This window comes from Elephas maximus, chromosome 8, assembly GCF_024166365.1.
Source record: "Elephas maximus indicus isolate mEleMax1 chromosome 8, mEleMax1 primary haplotype, whole genome shotgun sequence".
Lineage (NCBI taxonomy): Eukaryota > Metazoa > Chordata > Mammalia > Proboscidea > Elephantidae > Elephas > Elephas maximus.
The window spans coordinates 32,296,987-32,321,571 of record NC_064826.1 but is presented as its reverse complement, the minus strand read 5'-3'; the positions used below and the strand labels follow the sequence as shown (position 1 = coordinate 32,321,571).

The 24,585-nt window shown below is 37.3% G+C and overlaps 1 protein-coding gene across 2 annotated transcripts in view; it reads right to left on the bottom strand.

Annotated features, from left to right (window-relative positions):
- Positions 1-12,899: 12,899 nt before the first annotated feature.
- Positions 12,900-24,585, bottom strand: part of ASZ1 (ankyrin repeat, SAM and basic leucine zipper domain containing 1) — a 79,108-nt gene continuing 67,422 nt past the window's right edge. Inside the window, exons 11-13 of one of the 2 annotated variants that reach the window (XM_049893856.1) lie at positions 16,603-16,708; positions 15,721-15,834; positions 12,900-13,052 (exon numbers count right to left, since the gene is read on the bottom strand). In XM_049893856.1, coding sequence (XP_049749813.1) covers positions 12,900-13,052; positions 15,721-15,834; positions 16,603-16,708 — 373 coding nt within the window. The remainder of the gene's footprint in view (positions 13,053-15,720; positions 15,835-16,602; positions 16,709-24,585) is intronic. The other variant, XM_049893857.1, reaches the window with a different exon arrangement.

Genomic DNA, 24,585 nt, shown 5'->3' with positions numbered 1-24,585 from the left:
ATTTAACAAAGACACATGCTGGTTCCTTAAAAGATTAATAAAATAGACAAGACAAATCCAGGAAAAAAAAAAAAGAGAAACGCATATACTGTAAGGAATAAAAATGGGAATAACTACAAATCCCACAAGATTTTAAAAATAATTAGAGAGCCTCAACTCATTTTTATGAGGTAAGTGTAATCTTGATACCAAAACTAAATAAGGGCAATACAAGAAGGGAAATAATGTTAACATCACTTATGAATATAGATGCAAATATCATAAATAACATTCCAAACTCTGTTTTGAGTGTGTATTTGTAAATCATGCCCAGGGGATGCAATACTTAAACATTAAAAAAAAAAAACTATTACTGTAATTCATCACATAAACATATGAAAGAGAAAAATATGATTATCCCCCAAAATGCAGAAAAATATTTGATAAAGGTCAACAGTTGACATGAATTATTTTAAAAACTGTTTTACATAACAGAAATAGGAGAAGTTTAAAGAAATCTAACAAAAGCCTACAGCAAAATATCATTTTTAATAATGAAGTATTAGATGTATAATCCCCAAAGTATGAAACAGGAATACCCATTATCACCACTATTATTCATCATGGTATTGGAAGTCCTAAAATGTTCTGATAAGATAAAGAAATAAGAGGTATAAGAAACGGAAAGAAAGAGTTAAAATTTTCATTATTTGCATGTAATATAAACATTTACATATAAAATCTAAAACATCAATGGACAAAACTATTAGAATTAAGATAGCTCAGCAAGATTACTGGATTGAAGATCAACAACAGAAATAACTTACATTTCTCAGCTAGCAATGAACATTTTAAAATGTAATGGAAAATTACTTTTGCCCTACTAGATATTAGGACATATTGGAAAGTCAAAGCATTTAAAACAGTGTGGTATTGGCAGCAAACAGATGAACGGCAGAAAACAAAAAATTCAGAAACAGAAATATAAGCATATTTGACATAGGTACCATTTGTAGGACATAGGTACCATTTCAAATTAGTGGGAAAAAATGGATTATTCAATAATGGTGATGTGAAAATTGACTTACTGTAAGAAAAGAAGTGCTATTATACCCCTATTTCACACTGTGCACAAAATAATTTTCAGATATATTAACGATAAAAGTATGAAAAGCAAAACTTTAAAACTATTTGAAGAAAATATGGGTAGAACTTAAAACGTTTCGGCAACTAAGAACACCACAAAAGATAAGCACTAAAAATAGGAGATATTCCAACATGTATAACAGATAAGGATTTAGTACTCAAATATTTAAAGTACTAAAAGTCAACAAGAAAAAGGCAACACAGTAGATAAACAGGTACATGACAGTAAAAAGCTATTTATAGGGGGAAAATGGCCTCGAAAGAAATCCTCAATTTCAGTAGTAATCAGAGATATAACAAAAAATAATCAGCTGTGTATTCCTTTCATCTCCTTTGATGCTTCCTGTGTCATTCAATATATTTGCCCATGTTATTATCGTTGTTAGGTGCCGCCAGTTGGTTCCAATTCATGGTAACCCTCTGTACAACAGAACAAAACTCTGCCTAGTCCTGCGCCATGCTCACAATCGCCGTTATGCTCAAGCCCATTGTTGCAGCCACTGTGTCAATCCACCTCATTGAGGGTCTTCCTCTTTTCCGCTGACCCTGTGCTTTACCAATCATGATGTCCTTCTCCAGGGACTGATCCCTCCTGGCGACATGTTCAAAGTATGTAAGATGCAATCTTGCCAACCTTGCTTCTAAGGAGCATTCTGGTTGTACTTCTTCAAGGCAGATTTGTTTGCTCTTTTGGCAGACCATGGTATAGCCAATATTCTTCGTCAACACCACAATTCAAAGGCGTCAATTCTTTTTCGGTCTTCTTTATTCACTGTCCAGCTTTCACGTGCATATGATGTGACTGAAAATACCATGGCTTGGGTCAGGCACACCTTAGTCTTCAAAGTGACATCTTTGCTTTTTAACAGTTTTGCAGCAGATTTGCCCAATGCCATGTGTCGTTTGATTTCTTGACTGCTGCTTCCATGGGTGTGATTGTGGATCCAAGTAAAATGAAATCCGTAACGTCAATCTTTTCTTCGTTTATAGTGATGTTGCTTATTGGTCCAGTTGTAAGGATTTTTGTTTTCTTTATGTTGAGGTGTAATTCATACCTAAGGCTATTGTCTTTGATCTTCAGAAAGTGAAGTCCTCTTCACTTTCAGCAAGCAAGGTTGTGCCTTCTGCATAACGCAGGCTGTAAATGAGTCTTCCTCCAATCCTGATGCCCTGTTCTTCTTGATATAGTCCAGCTTCTCAGATTATTTGCTCAGCCTACAGACTGAATAGATATGGTGAAAGGATACAACACCGACGCACACCTTTCCTGACTTTAAACCACGTAGTATCCCCGAGTTCTGTCCAAACGACTGCTTCTTGATCTAAGTACAAATTCCTCATAAGCACATTTAAGTGTCAAGAAATTCCCATTCTTCGCAATGTTATCCATAATTTGTTATGATCCACACAGTTGAATGCCTTTGCATAGTCAATAAAACACAGGTAAACATCTTTCTGGTATTCTGTGCTTTCAACCAGGATCTATCTGACGTCAGCCATAATATACCTGGTTCTGTGTTCTTTTCTGAATCCAGCTTGAATTTCTGGCAGTCCCTGCCAGGGAACTGTAATACAGGGAACTGCATATTGGCCCACAGAATCCTTCAAAATTGCAACTCTAAGCTTGAATTTTTTTCTTTAGTTTTTTCAGCTTGAGAAATGCTGAGTGTCTTCTTCACCTTTGGTTTTCTATCTCCAGGTCTTTGCACATTTCATTATAATATCTTGTCTTTTCAAGCCTCCCTTTGAAGTCTTCTGTTCAGCTCTTTTACTTCATTTCTTCCATTTACTTTAGCTACTCTACATTCAAGAGCAAGTTTCAGAGTCTCTTCTGACATTCATTTTGGCATTTTCTTTCTTTTTAATCACCTTTTGCATGTGCAGTAAGTGAGGGTGAATTTGTTGCAAGTAGGGGTTGCTTCAGTCATTTCAAAGTGAGGGCAAACTTTCATAACGAGTACAAGTTGTCCATGAGGCAGACATTTGTAATTTGGGGACTTACTGTACCTTTCATTGTGGCAGGAAATGTTACACACATGTAACTCCAACAACTGGTTTAACACTCATGAACCCTGAATCCATGCTGAATAGAAGTTTACTTGAAATCTGGTCTAAATCTTTTAAGAAATGTCATACAACGAAGATTTTGGTATTTTTACTTTGTGGCTTTTTTTTTGTAGAAGGGCATTGGTTTAGATTGAGACATACCTTCATAGGTAAAGTTAACTGAATCCATGACCACACTCTTCAACTTCAGAGAATTAAAAAAGTTTACATCCTTAAAAGTACAGTAGTTACATCATTTCTCTTAATAATGGCAAAAGTATTTGAGTTTCCTGATCTTGTATAAAATACATAATATATGGGTATAGTGTCTTTCACACAGTAAGCATTCAATAATTGTTTAATGAATTGAAATGTAATTATAAGTAAACTTTCCAAAAATGTTATAAAACGTTGGCAATGACCAAATTACTATGAATTCCCTTAATACTAGATCTCTGAATGTGACATCAGAAGTACAGGAATGTGTTGCTTTAACATCCCTTTGGGCAACGTCCCACTACATATACGTCCATGGTCTCACAAGGTTATAAGAGAGTTAAGAAATCTCGATGGGAGAGTGGGAGTAGTGTGGGTATTTTGCTAAGTATGGAGATCTGATCTGTCTCTCACTAGCTCTCTGGGTCTGTGTCTACCTGGTCCTGGAGTGACAGGGGAGGGGGTACCAGCACTTGCCTCAGCAGGGACCGCACAGATGCCACCAGAGCTGCTGAGGAGGATGTGCCACTGGCACACTGCCTCCAGTCTGGGTACCCTGCCTGTGATGCCCAGGCCCTCCTGTGGTGACAGCTGCTGAATGGTCTGGGCTGTGGCAGTGGCAGGAAGAACAGAAAAGGAGTCTGGGGGAGGAAGAGGAGATGGAGATGGAAACGGAGGAGGAGGCGGAGGAGGGGCTGGGAGAGTTTAAAGCCCCCTGGGGGGCAAGGAAGGCAGGCATGAAGAAAGGAAGGAAAGGGAGCCTGTGCAGGCAGCCCAGAAAGTGGCCGGCAGGACTGCCTGTGCACTGAAGCGGGTGGGGGCCAGGCTCGGCTCTTGGAAACCGGGTAGTGGCCATACAGGAATGGTGGCTGTGGTGCCAAAGTTTTTGTGCAGATCCTCGACATGGCGGTGGCAGCACAGGTCCTGCAATCCTCTCTCCTGTATACAATATGGTGTTCGCACAATGTCCAAATCACATAATGTTCCATTTCATAGAAAGTATCATGGAAGTTAAGTGATGTATACCTATAAAAGCATTTGTAAGGGGTTCGATTTGTCTAGTAAGCATTGACTCTTACACATAGTCCCTAGTGGTTTTGTTTTTAATTGCAGACTGCAAAATTGGATCCATTTCAGAGTACGACATCATTCTGATTCATTTAGTCTTAGAGATCATCCACTCTGCATATGCGGAAACTAAGACCCAAAGAATCTATGAGCTAATGACAACAGGGCTAGGCTCTAGGATACCTTCTGCTCTGTCTCAGTCATGACAGAAGGGATGGGCAGGGTGGGGGTTGAGAGGGAAAGTGGCAGAATGCAACAGTTGACAGGGTCTGAAAGGCAAAAAAAGAAAACAAAAAATATTAAAGTGTTATAAAGGTTCCAGAAAGGAGGGAAATTCATGGGAACAATTATGACTGATTAGTTGAGAAGAAAAAGGTGAACAATACTGTTTTATGGAAACAGGTTCAGAGATAGTGCCACTCCTGAAAATGTCCTTATTTTTTCTCTAAAAATGTTACACAGTATTAAAAACTTGTTTTGTTTGGAATATTGATAAAATAATCTTAAGTTACAGGTGGAAAATATAATAAATAGAACATTGCTTAAATGGCTTAGAATTAGTTTCCTTAATAACTAACAAATGTGTCACATAAGTCCAGTATAACATTTTTATTGGCACTTGAGATAAATGCATTACTCACTAGTGGATATGCCAAGAAGAAAATCCCCACCCTATTTCCACCCCCATAAAACTACAAATGATTATTAAGCTGTGACAGAGTGACTTGGAGTACAAAACAGAAGTCTTCATGGTTATCTGTGTTCTTAAAGATTAACTTTTGTCATAGTGTTAAGATAAAAAAATGGTTAGCACTATAAAGATTCCCATATGGAAAAAACAAACCAAAATTCAATTATGATTCTGGTGCCTCCAATAGTGGCTAGCTTCATTTCTCAGCAGTACTCCTTTAGACTTTTAAATTGCTGCCATTTCCCATATTTAGTAAGTGCAATTAATTTAAATTAGGTATTAGCTGAAATATCTTCCACAGAAAAGCTTTCAAAATTCAAAGTGCAGCCCTCTTTATCCATCATTTATCTAGCCCTCATGTATCCTGGACAAAACTAACGAGTCCTTCCTTTTGCTTTCAGTCGACTTTAGGTGAGCTTATTATATACAATTAACTTGGAAACCCTGGTGGCGTAGTGGTTAAGTGCTGTGGCTGCTAACCAAAAGGTCAGCAGTTCGAATCCACCAGGCGTTCCTTGGAAACCCTATGGGGCAGTTCTATTCTGTTTCATAGGGTCGCTACTCGACAGCAATGGGTATGGGTATACAATTAACCTAGAGCTAGGTAAAATCTCCCAAAAAAACCAAACCCAGTGCCGTCGAGTCGATTCCGACCCATAGCGACCCTATAGGACTGAGTAGAACTGGCCCATAGAATTCCCATGGAGCACCTGGAAGATTCAAACTGCCGACCCTTTGGTTAGCAGCCGTAGCACTTAACCATTGCACCACAAGGGTTTGCAGAGCTAGGTAAAGCTTACATAAAATTTAGTTAATGTTCCTGGCTTTAAAAAAAATCTTGTACACTGTTCTTGGCTGAGCACTATACCAAGCATGTTAACAGATAAGCCATAAACCCTTGCTGAGGAGTTCCACTTCTGGGATGGTAGCATGAGGAGCTCTGTAGATACACTCCCCATTGAAACAACCAGAGCTGGCAAAAACTACAAAAATAAAACTATTGGAAGTCTCCAGAAAGTGTCCTGAGGGCATAGAGTAAATGAAGAAACGTATAAGCAAAAAAATCTACTAAAACTTGGCAAGAACAGCAAGTCTCTCCTCAGCTCCCAAACTAAAATTAATGTATTTCACTGGGAGGGGAAGGTTGCTAGCATTTCTCATCCCCTCCAACTCCAAATTAAAGAGTCTAAATTACACTTACTTCTCACTTATTGACTATCTTGTTACCTGACATTCTGCATTTATGACAGCAGTAAAAAATTTACTATCCTATTTTGTGCATTAAGGAGGTGGTGGGCATGGCAGCAATGGCTGCAGGATATTCGCTCCCTCATGGAGGGTCTCTGGACAGCCTCTGGGAAGCTGGGCTATGCTGCCCCACACTGTCGACTCCCTCATGCCAGCAGGGCTGTCCTCTTCAGTGGCCATAGTCTCCAGTCAGATGCACAGGCAGCATTGAGCCAGTGGGTACCTGTTCCAGCTTCCCAGCTCCTATGCAGCCTGAGGCCCTCCAGCTCAAAATTAATGTGGAATGGGAAGGGAGGAAAGGAAACAGGCATTGGAGGGGGTTTGGAAGAAATGCATGTGAGTTTAAAGACATCCCAAAGTGAGCCAAACTGGGCCTGAAGCCTCTGCCTCAGTGGGGCTGGGTGCAGGGCCAGGTTCCCAGCACTCTCGCAGGAAGCCCCCAGTCTAGGTAACTCACCATGCCTGGAGGGCAGAGCTGCCTCTGGAATCTTGAAGCAGGGCTTGCAGGGTGGGAGTGGAGCCCTGGAGGTGGCTCCAGCAGGGAAGCTCTGTCCCAGCACAGGAAGAAGGTGAAGTGGTTAAGCTGTGTGGGTCCAGTCACATAGCCCAGCTTTACCCAGCTTTATCTCCTCCAAGCCTCCTTCTCCACGGAGAAATAATCCATAACTGGACTCAGCACAGTGATAAGCGCATCAGCAAATCTTAGCTATGGTCATATTTCCTAAATAAAAAACCTCAAATGGATGGTCTGAAAACAGAAAGAAAAAATCCCCCATTTTTGTGTAATGCTGATTTTCACATAACAACCTGGATTTTGGAACCTAACCATGTTTGTAAGTACGGAATGGATGTACTGCTGAGTGCAGCTGAGAGGTTGGGGGCCCCCTCCACCCAGTCCCTACCAACAGAATGGGGGCTCTACCTCAGGATCATAAGGCTGAGAATATTGGAGCTTTCATTACCTCCATGTCTGCCTGCTCATAAGGCAGATGTTCCACATTGTGACAGGCAAGCTGAGAAGACTAGAGACTACCACTGCACTTAGCATCCAGGACAGTGGCTCAGAGATTTTGCCCAGATGATAGACAGTTCGTAAGAGAAGAGACCTAAGAAGTTCTCCCCAAAGGAAGTGCCTTCATTTGAAATAGAGTTCAAATCCATCAGCTGCTCCTTGGAAACCTTCTGGTGCAGTTCTACTCTGTCCTATAGGGTTTCTATGAGGTGGAATCAACTTGACGGCAAGTTTGCTTTTTTTGGGTTTGGGTAGGTAAGTTCATGCCTACAGGCACTATCAAAAACAATAAACCAAAAAGCAAACAAAAGCCAATCATTGCCATCAAGTCAATTCCAACACATAGTGACTCTACAGGACAGACCAGAATTGACCCATAGGGTTTCCAAGGCTGTACATCTTTTACAGAAGCAGAATGCCACATCTTTCTCCCCTGGAGTGGCTGGTGAGTTCAAACTACTGACATTTTGGTTAGCAGCTATGTGCTCAATGACTGTGCCACTAGGGCTCCTTCCCCTCTTAATTAAGAGCAACAAGCTAAACCACAAGCCAGCTAGTTCACTAAAGAGTCTCAGAAAGACAGTTAAGAGCCCTCCTGGGGTCAAAACAAACCTCAGAGATCGCCCTCAAATGTTATCTCTGCTAAATTGAAGTGGATCAGACTACTGAGCAATTTATACCCAAGGCATTGACGAAAACAATATAGCAAAGATACAGTAATTAGTGGTGTATAAGGACTGGGAGAAATACCAAAGGAGGCAGACAGCTTAACAGAGAGATTAGGGAAATAGTTACAGCTAGCCTTGCTGTAACCACTGAGAACCCAGGGTGATTGTGCACACGCTCAAGGCTATGTCCTCTGAAGATCAACATCAGAGGCTTCACACGTTGGGAGAAACATACTTCATTGAACAAGCAAGTCAGTACACTCAGATCCACTCCCAGACACATCATAGTAAAAATGCTGAAAGCCAAAAACAAAGAGAAAATCTTGAGAGCATCAAAATGAGTCTTCATCTACCAGGGAATCTCAATAAAATAAACAGCGAACTTCATCAGAAACAACGGAGGCTAGAAGACAATGAGACAGCAAATTCTAAGTGCTAAAAGAGGGAAAAAACCTGTCAAAGAAGCTTATATTCTGCAAAACTATCTTTCAAAAATGAAGGCAAAATAAAGACATTCCTAGATAATAAAAACTGAGAGAATTCATTGCCAGCAGACCCAACTTACACAAAATACTAATGGAAGTTCTTCAGGTTGAAAGTGAACCCAGATAAAAATTTGAGTCCATACAAAAAAACAAAAGGCAGCAGTAGAATTTGTAATTATAAAATACAGAACAAAAGCATCATTCTTTCTTGTCTAAGTGACTTAAAAAGCAATAGTAGGGGGGAGGCGGAGCCAACATGGCACTATAGACAGAAACACCACACTGTCCCTCCACAGCAAAGACCTGAAAAACTAAGTAAAACAGAGACAAATGTCAATCCTGGAACCCTAAGCGTCAAATGAAGGGATAAAGAACTCAACCAAGCACCAAATGGAATAAGAAACTGACAGAGAATAGACAGCGCTGAGAGTTACGGAGTGGAGGCCCCCTATCAGTTAATGTGGTATGGATTTGCCATCTTGGACCCCTCGGCCACCAAGAACAGTGGACAGAGAGTACAAGGAGACAGTTTCACAGAGCTCCCAGCAGGAGACAGAGCACCCGGTAACCAGTGATACACGCTTTCCCACCCTGCACCCTTCCTCCCCCTGCTCGGCCTCTGCCAATCGCTTGGCTGGGATACACCAGCTCCTTGCCACTTGGATTTACCCCATCCACACTGGCTGGCTCCTTCAGTATAACTTTTTTTCTTGCTGTTGTTGCTTTTTTTTTGTCTTTTTCTGGTTTCTTCTCTCTCATCTCCTTCCTTCCTTCCTCTCGAACACCTGTTTCTGTGTGCCATCTCCGCTCCTTGACAGCCTGTGCAGCACTTCTCACCTGAGGAGCTACTTCCCCAGTCTGCAAGCCATGCTGGTGGGCTCCTTGGGGCACTTTTTTTTCATTTTTGTTTTTCTTCATTTCTCAGTTTCTTGTCTCTATCTTCCTTCTTGTCCTTTCTCTCGAATACCTGGCACCATGTGCCATCTTCGCTCCTTCTAGTTGTGCTGTGCGGTGCCACTCATCTGGGGAGCCACTTTCACAGTCCGTGCCACCATGCTGGTAGACTCCCTGGGGGCATTTTTTTTTTTTTCATTTCTTGGTTTCTTGTTTCTCTCTACCTTCCTTCCTTTCCCCTGAATACCTGGCACCGTGTGCCATCTCCGCTCCTTCTAGATGTGCTGTTCAGTGCCACTTGGTTAGGGAGCCTCTTACCTGCTCCATGTTGCCAACCCACTGGACCCCTTGGGGCTTTTTTTCCTTTTTTCAGTTTCTTATCTCTACCATCCTTCCATTCTTTTCTCCTGAATACCTGCCACCGTGTGCCACCTCTGTGACTTCTAGACGAGCTGTACAACCAACCCAGAGGACTCCCTCAAGGCATTTTTTTTCTTTCCTCAGTTTATCTCTCTACCTCATTTCCTTTCTCCTGACACCTGGTGCCCATGTGCCATCTCTGCTCCTTCTGGATGACTGTGCAGCACCACTCGGCTAGGGAGCCCCTTCCCCGGTCCATGCCACCAAGCCAGTGGGATCCCTCAGGACATTTTTTTCCTCTTCTTTTCTCATTTCTTGTTTCTCTCTACCTTCCTTACGTTTCTCTTGAACACCTAGTGCCGTATGCCATCTCCACTCTTTCTTGACAGGCTGTGCAACGATGCTTGGTCACGGACCCACTTCTGGTAGGCTGCGTGAGGCATTTTTTTTATTCTCTGCTTCTTGTCTCTCTCTTTGATGGTTATGAGCAAGGTGAGGGATGGGGATGTAAAAACACGAAACAGACAACAGATAAATGGTAACTTTGGTAAAGGGTAAAACAGTACACGGTACTGGGGAAGCCAACACAATTTGTACAAGGCAAAGTCATGGAAGCTCCATAAACACATCCAAATTCCCTGAGGGACCAAATTACTGGGCTGAGCGCTGTAGGGATTATGGTTTCAGGGAACATGTAGCTCAAGTGGCATAAAAGTTTATAAAGAAAATGTTCTACATTTTACTTTGATAAGTAGCATCTGGGGTCTTAAAAGCCTGTGAGCAGCCATCTAAGATACTGCACTGGTCTTACCCCATCTGGAGCAAGGGAAAATGAAGAAAACCAAAGACACAAGGTAAAGATTAGTCCAAAGGACTAATGGACCACAAGTACTACAGCCTCCACCAGACTGAGTCCAGCACAAGTAGACAGTACCTGGCTACCACCGACTGTTCTGATAAGAATCACAACAGAGGGTCCCGGACAGAGCTGGAGAAAAATGTAGAACAAAATTCTAACTCACCAAAAAAAAAAAAACAGACTTATTGGTCTGACAGAGACTGGAGAAACCCCAAGAGTATGGCTCCCGGACACCGTTTTAGCTCAGTAATGAAGTCACTCCCGAGGTTCACCCTTCATCCAAAGATTGGACAGGTCCATAAAGCAAAATGAGACTAAATGGGCACATCAGCCCAGGGGCAAGGACGAGAAGGCAGGCAGGGACAGGAAAGCTGGTAATAGGAAACCCAAGGTTGAGGAGGGGAGAGTGTTGACTTATGAACCTATGAAATGCATCTTAAGCAATGCTTAGAAGAAACTTTATAGCTGTAAACACTTACATTCAAAAAGAAGATTCCAAATCAACAACCTAACCTTCCACCTTAAGATGCTGGAAAAAGATGAGCAAACTAAACCGAAAGCAAGAAGAAAGGAAATAAGTGTTAAAATAGAAAGTAATGAATAGAGAAAATCAACAAAACCCAAAGTTGTCTCATCAAAAAGATCAACAAAACAGAGAAATATTAAGCTAGGCTAACCAATAAAAAAAGGGACAAGACTCAAATTACCAAGAACAGAAATAAAAAAGGAGACTACCAACCTTACAGAAAAACAAAGAATTATAAGGGAATACTATGAACAACTCTATGCCAACAAACAGATAATTCAGATGAAATGGGAAAAATTCTGGAAAAACAAAAACTACCAAAATTGACTTAAGAGACAGAAAATCTGATTAGATATAAAAAACAAGTAAAGAAACTATAAGTTAGTAATCAGAAACTTCCTACGGGGGTAGGGGGGGCATTACCATTGTGCTGATTCCAACTCATAGTGGCCCTATAGGACAAAGAGAAGTGCAGGTCCTATTGGCTTCAATGATGAATTTTACCAGTCAAAGAAGAGTTCATACTAATTCTTCACAAACTCTTCCAAAAATAAAAGAGGAGGGAGCACTTCTCAATTCATCCCATGAGGTATTACCCTGATACCAAATCTGTGTTACAATGTCAGACACTAATTCATACTTTCCAATAATATATGATTGAGTATATTCTCAGAAAAATAATTTCAGTCCTTTGCTTTGATATAACTGAGAGCAGAAATTGCTACTAACTATACTTTTTTTTTTTTATATACTTTCTTATAGGGTTTTTCCTTTCTAAAATCCTTTCCCTTTACTTGATATTTACCTTTCAAGCAGTTGTAGATCAACTACATCTGTTCTAAGCACGGCACTAAGTCAAGAAAGATTTCACTACTATATTTCCTGCTAAATTGAGTCTGCTTTTTTATTAACTTGTGTTTTAAATCTGGGTATCTTTTTTTTTTTTTGGAAAACAAGAAATCTTATATTACTTCTTTAGACTGATATGAGAAGTAACATGCCAAATGTCATTCGCTTTCAGAAACATTCCAAGAAAGGTTATACATAGCACATATCGAATGTTCCCAAAAGTACACTGCTTTAAAAATTCTAATATACTTTATACTTTCGACACTATTCCCTAATTATGTGCCTTTTACTTTACATTTTAAGTGTTTTTTCTAAGTTTTTAATCCATAATTCAAAAATTTTGTATTTTATCTTTATCCTTTAAATTTTCTGGAATACTTTCAAAAGCAGTACTTTTGTAATAACGTAAGACCCAATAAGAAATTCCTTATTACATAATAATGGGCAGAGGGGAACATAAGGACAAAAAAAGCCATTTATTTACAAACTTTCATACACACTTTTCAAATTTTGTAAGATTCATTATGACAAATGAACATACTTTTTTAAAAATGTCAAACAATATTAGATACTTTTATTTAAAATGTTAGTCATAAGATCAAACTAAAGAATTACTTATAATTTATTGCGTGATCCAAATTAACAAAATATAAAAAATTACATTTATAACTCAAAATGACAAACCACTTTCTAAAGAAAAACATTCTCATTTATGCTATCATAATTTTTCCTACAGAGAATTGACAAAGAGTGTAAAGTTATATTGTGCCACAAATGGTTAAAAGCAATTTTTGGTTTAACAGTTTGAGTAAGATGAACAAAAATATGTACACTACTAAAAAAAAATTAGGGTTATTTTCTCTGAAAAGTTAGCTTGCAAATGAAAAGAAGAAATCCAAATCCGCATACTGTAACAGCTGTCCTCTTCAAAATTCTACTCCTCCATGGAGATGCTTCTTCCACTGATGGTATATGAGTTGGGTCATTTTCCCGTTCATTTTGCAACTAATATTTAGAAGAGGAAAAGAAAAGACATAATATGCAATACACTGGAAATAAAAATGTATTTACTTAAAAAGAAAATAATGTTAATTCTCTTGATTGAGATGTAGGCAACTCAAGATTCCCTTGGAAGATTTAAAGTGAACACATATGTCTTGAAAGACAGCCTTTCTTTCACCAGGATCTCAATATGTTAAATTATTAGTTTCACATTAAAATTAAATGCTTTCATGTATTATCACATTCTAATATGATATTTTATATAATGAGATAAAGTTCCTTTAATGTTAGCTTAAAGTTTCTATTTCTACCTATGAGGAATGACAATTGATACTTCCTTATCAACTGCTGTCTTAGAAAAAAGTGAATCATTCTTTCAGCAAACTTAAAATACATGAAAATTTAGCAAAAACTAGATGATCAGAAGCTAATGCTAGAAGTTTAACATATAATGTCAAGAGCAAAAGGTCAGCAAAAATTTAAAGCGCTTTCAGCACTTTTCAGCAATCAAAGCACATGGCCCAGTCAGTTTCTAAATTCTTACAGACAGAAATTTCTTGCTAAAGAAGCACCCCCTCGCACACACTGCTTCCGTATGGTGTGGTGTAGTCTGTGTGTGTATGTGTGAGAGACAGAAAGAGAGATGGTTGTTGGGTATGGGTCAGGAAAAGGAGAATGAACAGAAACCAAAAGATCTTTGAAAGATAAAGAGAATCTGGCACATTTATAGAGTGATATTTACTAGAAACATCCTGTGCTTGAGTGGTGATATATTTTCAACATTAACAGGAATAACCACTTCTAAAATCTACAGTGTAAATATTTAATTAAAAAAGCCTGCAAAATTAATTTTAAATTTATAGCAGAAAAAAGGACTTCAATGCCAATCTCATTAATACTGTAATCTTGGTCTAACTTCCAAATGGCTTCATTCAGCAACAGATTCCTTTTTGACACTGATGCTCCATTTACTGAATCCTGAGACAGTCATTCCTTTTATTAACCAATTACTTAGAATGACCCTTTCTGACAAGAGCCTGTCAGTGTGTTGGTTTGCAAGAGAGTGATGTGGTGTTAAAGTCTAGCCTTGACCTCTCCCACCCTCTTTCTTTGTCACCTCCATACACTTATCTGTGATAACTCATATGGTTCCTTTTTTTTTTTAAATCCTCTTCAGCTATTATTGGTAAACTCTGAAATATAAAAAGCTTAATAAGCATGGTAGCATATACCCAAATCTGGAAGCTCTCATAGTTCCTTAAATCAAATCTCATTAAGGTGATAACTACTTGTAATGAATCCAGTAAAACCAATCCACTAACTTCCTTCAAAATTGAGACTCTCCTGCCCAAAGAGCTGTGTTTGCCATTATTACAGACCAAAAAGTGTGTTTCCAAGTTAGTCCTTATGAGGGAATGTATAAATTCAAGGCAGAAAAAGTCACAGAAAGAAGGTCTTCCATTTAGCTAAAGAAAAGGGAAATTCTCTTTACAGGTTAGCATTATTAAAATAAATACTGTTGGACTGTTTCTGTTTTAGAGTCAAAAGTCAGTCTCTAAAGCAGTGTTTCTTAATTTCATTTAATTAAGGAAAATCTAGTTCTCCATCTCTAATTGTATATCAACCCTCTACTCCTCTTGCCCCAAGGTTTTTAGTTCATCTTGGAGAAACCAAATAGTTTATTATATATCCTGAACAAATACGTCTTAGGGAATTTTTTTATGCTAAGGTTAGCGCTTTGCAGGAAGTGTGTTTACAAAAACTGTTCCAAACTTCCCTTGGATAGCTATAAAAAAGACCATGTTAAGTAAAATCGGTACTATTTTCTTTTGATTCTTCCAGATGAGATGAGCGTAGTGAAGACAAATGGCGGCAATTTTTGTGTTGTCAGCAAATTCAGCTTCAAGCCTAGCTTGTGTGTAGCAGTTGCCTTAATGTTTGTTGAATGAATAAATATCAGAGATAATACAATTTCTAAGATGCTTCTTTCTCTGGAAAGGAGTTATTTTCTGTAAGAATTTTGAAACATACTGTTCATTTGCCACATTTAAAATGTCTTTTTTCCCTACTATTTTGAAGAATTTGTGTCTCAACTTTCTGCTCCCTTTAAAAGACTTCTTGTAATTTACAGATATATTAGCTAGATTAACAGTTTAGCTTAGCCGGAATGTGTATAAACTTTGTTTTGGAGAAAAATAACTGTTTGGATAAAATATTAATGAAAATATTAAACGGCTTATGGGTTGGAGCTACAAAAATTTAATGCATAATCTAACTTTCACATCCATTTTTTTATCCAAAAGCTTTATAGACATCAAGTTTATTAATTAAACAGAACTTGGAGAACTCAGAAATGAGTTCTTAGCTGGCTGAAAGTTGTTTACTTTTTTAATTGCCTATCTTCAACAAAGTTTTCTATTTCAAGAAGTTAGATTTTGTTTTCTTCCTTTTTCTTAGGGGAAAAAAATTACTTATTCTTAAATCCAGATATGTACTTCTATATGACTATAAAAACAAGAACCAGAAAGCCCACATTCTTTAAAAAACATTCTTTTTTTCCATCTTGTCTAATGGGAGCTTCAGTTGCTCTTTTCAGAACTGCTTCATTGTCTAAGACATGCTGTAAATAATTTTCCTTAGTTTTTTACACTTCTTTACGCTAAATAAATACCTTCTGAATTAAATCTTTTAGTTTGCAGACTTCTTCACTCAAATCTTCAACATTACTAACCAGTTCTTCACAAACAGAAGTAAAATTCTGGGGAGACGCCCATTCTAGTACTATCTGTTAATATTATCAAAAGTTACATTTTAGAGAATAGAAAAGCTTCACAACTTTATATCCACAAAGATTATAAAACATTTTTAAATATAAAATTATAATTTAAAAGCATTTTTTGTTCAATTTTCCTGACAGCAAAAATAAATCAGTAATTTTATATAAATAGTCGTTATCAGTTTGCTCAATCCATTTACTTAAATATATGTATGTATAACTTTCTATGTGGAGAATAACATTAATATTTATGGTGGATATGCCAATTCATGAAGGTTTTAAGAATGATATGATCCCCATATTAGTGTTATATAAAAATCATAGGAAAACAAGTGCATTTAAAAATTTTCACTATAGACAAGTAGCTAAAACCGATTCACCTAAAAAGTCTACAAAATAATTTTGCTTTCTCAGGTCACTTACACTTTCTCTATCTAAAAATTTCCTTCATTAAAAAAATCTTAATATTGATTTGTTTTTTAATAATACTAAACAACAGTTTTGTTTCAACTTTCACTTGGATGTCCTTTTAGAACAAGTAAGTTCAATACACTGATCAGTTTAATTTTTGATCTGCCTCATTTTCCTTTTTCTGAGGGCCAGAATACTTCTCAAGTAACTAGTATTTAAAGTAGTAATATTTCAACCAATTGACTTATTTAATCATACATGATTTCGTGGAGGAATAGATTAACCAGATCAGTACTGTGCTTTTGAATTGTCTGGAATGGTCTTTAGTATTCATTTTTTTCTTCACTTAATAAGTTTGTAGAATACCTTGTGAGAACTGACAGGTAACTCAGTAATGATATTCTGAACCGCTGTTATTAAATGGCCACACTGTTTGTTTAATTTCAGAAGGAAACTGAGGAACTCATCACCACTAAAGAAAGAAAAACAAACAGGAATCACTAATAATGGCAGTTTACTTCATTCTATTGGGTAGTTACTCGAAATCTATTCTTAAAATTAGATTCTTTCAAAAATACTTACAAAATAGCCAGTATCTACTAGGAAATGAAATAAATATTGAATACACAGAGCAAGCCAAGTCTCTGATCTTTGGGATCTCAAGGTTTAGGATGATACACAGACAAACAATTACAGCATCATTATTCACAATGGCACAAAGATGGAAGATGCAAAATTTGGGTATCTACTATGCGCAGATACTGCACTAGGTATTTTACATTATTTCTTTTAATCTCCCCTGTGAGGTATATGTTAACACTAGTGTATAACTGAGGTATCTAAAACTGAGAGAGAATGAACTTAGTATCACACAGTATGGTGGGAATAGGGATAAATTTGCCAGGTAGATAATGAAAGGAAGGGATTCCAGATGAAGAGAAGAGCAGGTGCAAAAGTACAAGGGTAGAAGGTAACCAAGTTATAACTAAATTATGAGTTATGAGAAAGTAATCAGAGAAGGGGCTGAATGTAACCGTTTATTAAAAGAAATTTGTGGCATGCTAAGGAATTGGATTTTATCTTTTTGATAATGTAGAGTTATTAAAAAATTTTAAACAGGAATGTAGAAAATCAAATTTTTGCTTTAGAAAGTTTATCTTAGGAGTGGTATTAATTAAAGGTTTTTACTGACGAATTTTTTTAATAAGTAGATCTCCAGGTCCTTCTTTCTAGTCTGTCTTAGTCCGGAAGCTCTGCTGAAACCTATCTACCATGGGTAACACCACTAGGATATGAAATATCAGCAGCATAGCTTCCAGCATCACAGGAACATGCAAGCCACCACGGTACGACAAACTGAGAGATGAGCAAATAACCTGAGAAGCCTGACTACATGAGGAAGAATGTGGCATCAGGATTGGAAGAAGACTAACTAACCTGTGATATGCAGATGACACAGCTTGCTTGTTGAAGGCAAAGCAGCACTTACTGATGAAAGCAAAGAAGCATTTACTGATGCAGATCAAAGACCACAGACTTCAGTATGGATTACACCTCAACATAAGGAAAACAAAAATCCTCACACGGGACCAATACGCAACACCATGATAAACAGAGAAAAGACTGAAGATGTCAAGGATTGCATTTTACTTGGATCCACAATCAACACCCATGGAAGCAGCAGTCAAGAAACCAAATGAAGTGTTGTACTGGGCAATCTGCTGCAAAAGACTTCTTTAAAGTGTTAAACAGCAAAGATGTCACCTTGAAGACTAAGCCATGGTATTTTCAATCGCCTCATCTGCATGTGAAAGCTAGACAATGAATAAAAAAGACCAAAAAAGAATTGATGCCTTTGAATTATGGTGTTGGTGAAGAATATTGAATATACCATGGACTGCCAGAAGAACAAACACATCTACTTGGAAGAAGTACAGCCAGAACGCACCTTAGAATCGAGGATGGCAAGACTTCATCTCACATACTTTAGACATGTTATCAGGAGGGACCAGTCCCTGGGGAAGGACATCAAGCTTGGTAAAGTGGAGGGTCAGCAAAAAAGAGGAGGATCCTCAATGAGATGGAATGACACAGTGGCCCCAGCAACGGGCTCAAATGTAGCAATGACTGTGAAGATGGCGCAGGACCGGGTGGTGTTTCACTCTGTTGTACCCAGAGTCACCACAAGTCGGAACCAACCTGACAGCACTTAATAACAACAGCATGAATTAAAGGGGCACAAGAGTGGACGTAAGGACACTAGTCAGGTGGCTAATGAAAAAAATCCATCCAAGAGATGATGAAAGAAAGCTTAAATTAAGGATCTATTAGTCAGATTGGGAGCAGACAGAGTGGTATTTAAGAAATATTTTGGAGAACAAATTGAAGAAACTTGGTTATGGATAGCATTTAAAAGAAAGGAGGATTCTAAGATAATTCTCGGTTTCTGCTTTCAATGGAAGCAGGTGCCACCAAGCAAGAAAGTACACTTGGGGTTAGGTGCTGGGAAAAAGAGTGAGGTGACGAGAAAATATTGTTGTTGTTGTTGTTAGGTGCCGTCAAGTAGGTTCCAACTCATAGCGACCCTAAGCACAACAGAACAAAACACTACCCGGTCCTGCACCAACCTTATAATCGTTGTTATGCTTGACCTCATTGTTGCAGCCACTGTGTCAATCCACCTTGTTGAGGGTCTTTTTTTTTTTTTTATTCCAAAGCCTACGCTTTTAATTACTATACCATAATATTTTCTCGAAGCTTTCGAGAAAATATTATGGCACAGTAATTAAAAGCGTAGGCTTTGGAATAAAAAAAAAATCTGAATTTGAATTCAGCTTCCACACTTATTAGCTTTATGATCTTGAGCTGAGTGTTTCCATATCTCTAGAATGACAATAGGAGGACCTGTCAGGAGGACTGAAGGAGATCATGTATGTAAAGCATCCAGTATTGTGCCTAGCACATAGCTGGTATTCAAGTAAGCTTAAATTATGATGGCCACAACATGATGAGACATACAAGTGGCAATGACAGCAACCAGTAGAAAATGTAGGACTGGTGGCACTATGGTTAAGAGCTACAGTGAGCTATGGCCGCTAACCAAAAGGTCAGCAGTTTGAATCCACCAGCTGCTCCTTGGAAATCCTATGGAGCGGTTCTGTTCTGTCACATAGGGTTGCCATGAGTCAGAATCAACTCTACAGCAATGGGTTTAGTTTTTGGTTTTGCACAGGTACTTAACATGGGATCCTGAGATCCCTGAGGCTGGAGAGAAATCGGGAAATTCATGAATTTAGATGGGAAAAAATTAAATTTTATTTTCACTAACTTCTAACCAAAATTCTTATTTCCTCCAGTTTTGAACACAAGCACAAGCCAGAGTAGTATTCACAGTGTCTGTGATTTGGTCACCAACAGAAATCAAACTTATGGTCAGTCATGGAGAAGAGCACAGACAAAAAAGACACATACTGTGAAGAGGGTAGAGCTGATGGGGTGGAAGAGAAAAGCTGTCAAAGGAAAAGTAGCCTGAGAAGTAAGAAGAAAATCAAGAGTTATGAAAGGCAATGAAGGAGATGGATTCAAGAAGAAGGAAACAGACAAGCATGTTAAAAAGTAAGGTAAGTCCGATGATTCTGGCAATGAGGAGATACTGGCAGCTAGGTTCGTTTCAGTGACAGAAGCCAATTTACAGTGGCAGCCACAAAAAAACTTACACAACGCCAATAGAAAAGTGGACTAAGGATATGAACAGGTGATTCAGAGAAAAAGAAACTTAAATAATAAATATGGGGGGATACAATAAAAATAAGATGCTACCTTTCTAGCAGAATGGCAAAAATTACGTAGACTATTAACATAAAGAGTTGGCAAGGATGTGCCACGATCTTTTGGGAAAAGTCATTAACACCCTACGATATACAGATGACATTTACTTGCTTGCTGAAAATGAAGACAACCTGATGAAGGTCAAAGATTATAGCCTTCAGTATGGGTCATACTCAAATGTAAAGAAAAACTGAAATCATCAAAACTGAACCAATAAACAATATCATGATAAATGGAGAAAAAATTGAAGTTGTCAATGATTTCATTCTACTTGAATCAACAATCAACGTCCATGGAAACAGCAGTCAAGAGATCAAATGACATTATTTCATGGGCAAATCTGCTAGAAAAAAATTCTTTAAGGCTTTCCAAAGCAAAGATGTCATTTTGATGTCTAAGGTGTGCCTCAAAAAGCCATTGTCAAACTACACAACTTATGTTACAGCCCTCAGTATTTTGTACTTACTTACAGAATTCAAAATAAGAAGACATGACATAGATCTGGTAGACTGTATTATGTGTTCAAATTACCATGTTCCTTCTACTGAGCCCAACACTACCAGGTCCCTCCTACCAGAGGATTATATTTTATGCCCCAGTGACAAAAGACCTGGCCATGTGACTGCTTTGGAAAGTAAAATATGACTGAAAATCATGATGCAAATTCTGAGCAGAAGCTTTAAAAGCCATGGAACGGTTCTGCCATCATGTCTCTCTTCCCCTTGCCACAAGAAGAGCATGTCCTGGAGAGGACCTGTCCCTCCAGCAGGCTATAAGAATAACCCCAACAAGGAGCAGAGCCACTGTAGCCAACCCAAGATACAGATGAGCAAGAAATAAACTTTGTTATAAATCACTGAGATTTAGAAGTTATTTTCTACAATAGCATAACATACTGTAAGCTCTCTAAAACAACAGGCGTATTTTAAAAATTTAAAGTATTAAGACAAAATTAATATTTTAAATAAAGGTACTACATACTCATTTGTAGACTATATGCAAAAATTTAAATCACCAACAATAATTACTGGTACTATTTTCTTCCAAAATGTTTTCTTACAGTATTCCTTTTCTTCCAGTATTTTGCCTATGCATGTATACAACTGGCATTATACTTGACATGCCATTTTATATTGTGTCTTTTATGCTTATTATGACTATTTTCCCAAAACATTAAGTCTCAAAATAATTTTTAATGACTGAATAAAATAATTGTATTAATGTACTGTTAGTTCAACCATTCCCCTGATGTTAAGTAATTAGATTGTTTCCAATTTTAGAATGTTAAAAATAATAGCTGTGAATAATATCTTTATACACAAAATTTGTATCTCCACAAATATTTCTTTGTGTGTGTATGTATGTGGAGGGGCTTGCCATAATCTTGAGATGCCTTTAACACATTCCAGTGTATATCAGGTAGGCTCAGAGCTCAGAGAAAGGTCTGGGCAGAAACTGAAAAATTAAAGACATGGATGAATATATATTATTTCTGTTCAAAATATTTCACAATAGTAATGGAGTGGTTATTAATATTTTTAAATTGCATTCTCTAATTTTGAAAACATACTAATGCTAATTGCAGAAAAAAAATAAATGTACTGTGCATATGTGTCTTGTAACAGACAGTATTTTAGAAAATTTGACACTGAAGAAAAGTATCTTAAAATAAATCAGTAGCTATTGTTGAAGTCACATTACTAGGAGATTACAATCAATCAGTTCAACTTTTCCTGCTGTTAGTTTTCTTATGACTTAATGACTAATTTCTTCTTTAAAGAATGACTTGGAGCAAATGGGAAGTAAAACCTTTTCCATAACAGCATGTAAACAAAGCCTGTGATTTAATAACAAGGTCAAATTCCTGGAATATACGTCTGCCAGTTTTATTTTTTAAAAATTCAGCAGTTTTAATAAGTGAACCATTCAGGATTCTGCACATTCTTTACATCTATTGAATTCCACAAAGTAAATTCATGCAGGCAACCATGTCATCATACAAATAAGTTATATTATAAAATTTAATTTCCACGTCAGTCATGTAGAACTGAGAATATTCCTTCATAGAAACAATGAAAAAAAAAAAAAGTAAAGAAAATGAACAAAGAAGAGATTCAAAAAGGTTTACAGATTCAGTGCAGACAACTGAAATCCTTCATAACGCATTTAAACATTTAAGAACCATAATGTTATTTTTGAAATAATGATGAGGAATTAATCTGAATATAGATATTCATATCATAAGGTGATCTATTAAGAAACAGGGAGATAATTTAAACTTCGCAATAAAGATTTTAAAGAAACATCCCTCATCTAAATTATCCACAAGACTTCTTTAAATTCTAAAATGCTGTGAAAACCTTATTTGCATGTTTAATTAATGTTTATCATAGTTGCAATGTTAGTTTTAGACAAGCTATGCTTGTGATGATATTATTGCATTTGTTAACACTGTATTTTATAGGATATTACAATTCTTAGATTCATTTAGCCATTTACTCAATAAAATTTGTCTATATATTTATGTCACAGGCAATGGAGACTGTGGTTAAGATACACATTAAACTCCCTAGGTTATTCTGTTAGGATTGCCAGGTATGGAAACTACAAGCATAAATCATGGCTGTAATTCCCAATGTGTTTTAAAAGCATATACGTAAAGACCAAGTTCCCACTGATATACACGGTGCTTTAACTTGGTCAAGCATATAATCCTCATTTATATTATTTCTAGTGAAAAAAAAAAATGAAACTAGAAAATCCTGAAATAAAAAATAGTACCTTTATTATCAGTGGAAAATAAAGTTTTTGCTACACTCAGTTAACTAAAAAAGAAAAATTATAAAACAATGCCAAATTGGTATTAAAAGTAAGATTACACGAAGCTGGCGAAGTAGAAAAACTTTCATGGAACTTCTAACAGAGAACTTTTATGTACTTTTAAGAGGTCTAAAGGCAAAATGAGGAACTCTGGTGGCACGGTGGTTAAGCACTTGGCTGCTAACCGGAAGGTCGGCAGTTCTAAGCCACCAGCCACTCTGTGGGAGAAAGATGTGGCAATCTGCTTCTGTAAAGATGTGTAGCCTTGGGAATCCTATGGGGCAGTTCTACTCTGTCCTATGGGTTTGGTATGAGTCAGAACTCGACAGTAACGGGTTTGGTAAAGGCAAAATATCTTACTTGTCCTCTGCACAGGTATTTTTGCTATATTTATTCCCTGTTATTTTTTGATACATATGAAACCAAAAGGAGAAGGGGAAGAAAGCTTCCCAAGCACTGAAAGAGCAAACAGAAAGGATGAATTAAGAAGAAATGCTTATACATAAGCAAAATAGACTCAGTAAAATATATGTAATTAACAAGACGAGGTAGAATGAGAGGCAGAGGGAGAGGGAAAACATATCTGGTGCACAAATCCCCAAGAAGGGAAGAAAACCATGGTTGAAAAAAAGAAAATTTCACAGGTTGGTTATTAAGCGGTATTGTTTAGTAAAAGAAGTTCAAAATTACCTAGTTGCATAGAGAAAAAAGTAATTATTATGGGTTATTTAGGATTCCAAAATCTGAGTGTCTAAATTACTATATCTAAAAGTAATTTAAGAAAATTATGAACAAAGAGTTAGACAATCATATAGTCCTAGAGACAGAAGAAATCTTGAACATTTTCTAACCCATTTGTCTTAGTCATCTAGTGTTGCTATAACAGAAGTGCCACAAGTGGATGGATTTAACAAAGAAAAGTTTATTTCCTCACAGTAAAGAAAGCTAAAAGTCCAAATTCAGGGCATCAGCTCCAGGGAAGACTTTCTGTCTTAGCTGGCCTTCTCATCAATTTTCCCCCTTCTTTGCACAAAAAAAAAAAAAAAAAAAAAAAAATTTTTTTTTTTTTGCACAGGGACTTTGGGTCCAAAGGATGCACTCTGCTCCTGGCACTGCTTTCTTTGTGGTAAGAGCCCCCCTGTTTCTCTGCTTGCTTCTCTCTTTTAAATGCCAAGACATTGCCTCAAGACACAATCCATTCTTGTAGATTGAATCCTGCCTCACTAACACAACTGCCACCCATCCTCCCTCATTAACATCACAGAGACAGGATTTACAACATACAGAAAAATCATACAATACCAGGAATCATGGCCCAACCAAACTGATACATACAGTTTTTGGGGGGACATAATTCAATCTATGATACCATCCTACATTTGAATTTCTCCTGTAAGTGCAATATCCCAGAGGTAAGTTATTATATACAGTGAATACAATGAAATTATTATCTTATTTATTCTGGACACTGTATTTCTATTAATGTATTCTAAGAGTGCTAGATTTTCTTAGCTAGTCATGTGCAATATTCACCTAAACTGAGGTGATAAAAAGCCAACTAAAAGCCTTCTTGAGGTGTATTAAGTTAGGTTTCATCCATTCTATAATAATATAGCTAATTTTGGGCTTTCTATTTATCCTTATTAAATTTAACCCTATTAAGTTTTGGGAAGTTTGCTTCAACCTGCCAAGACGTTTAAA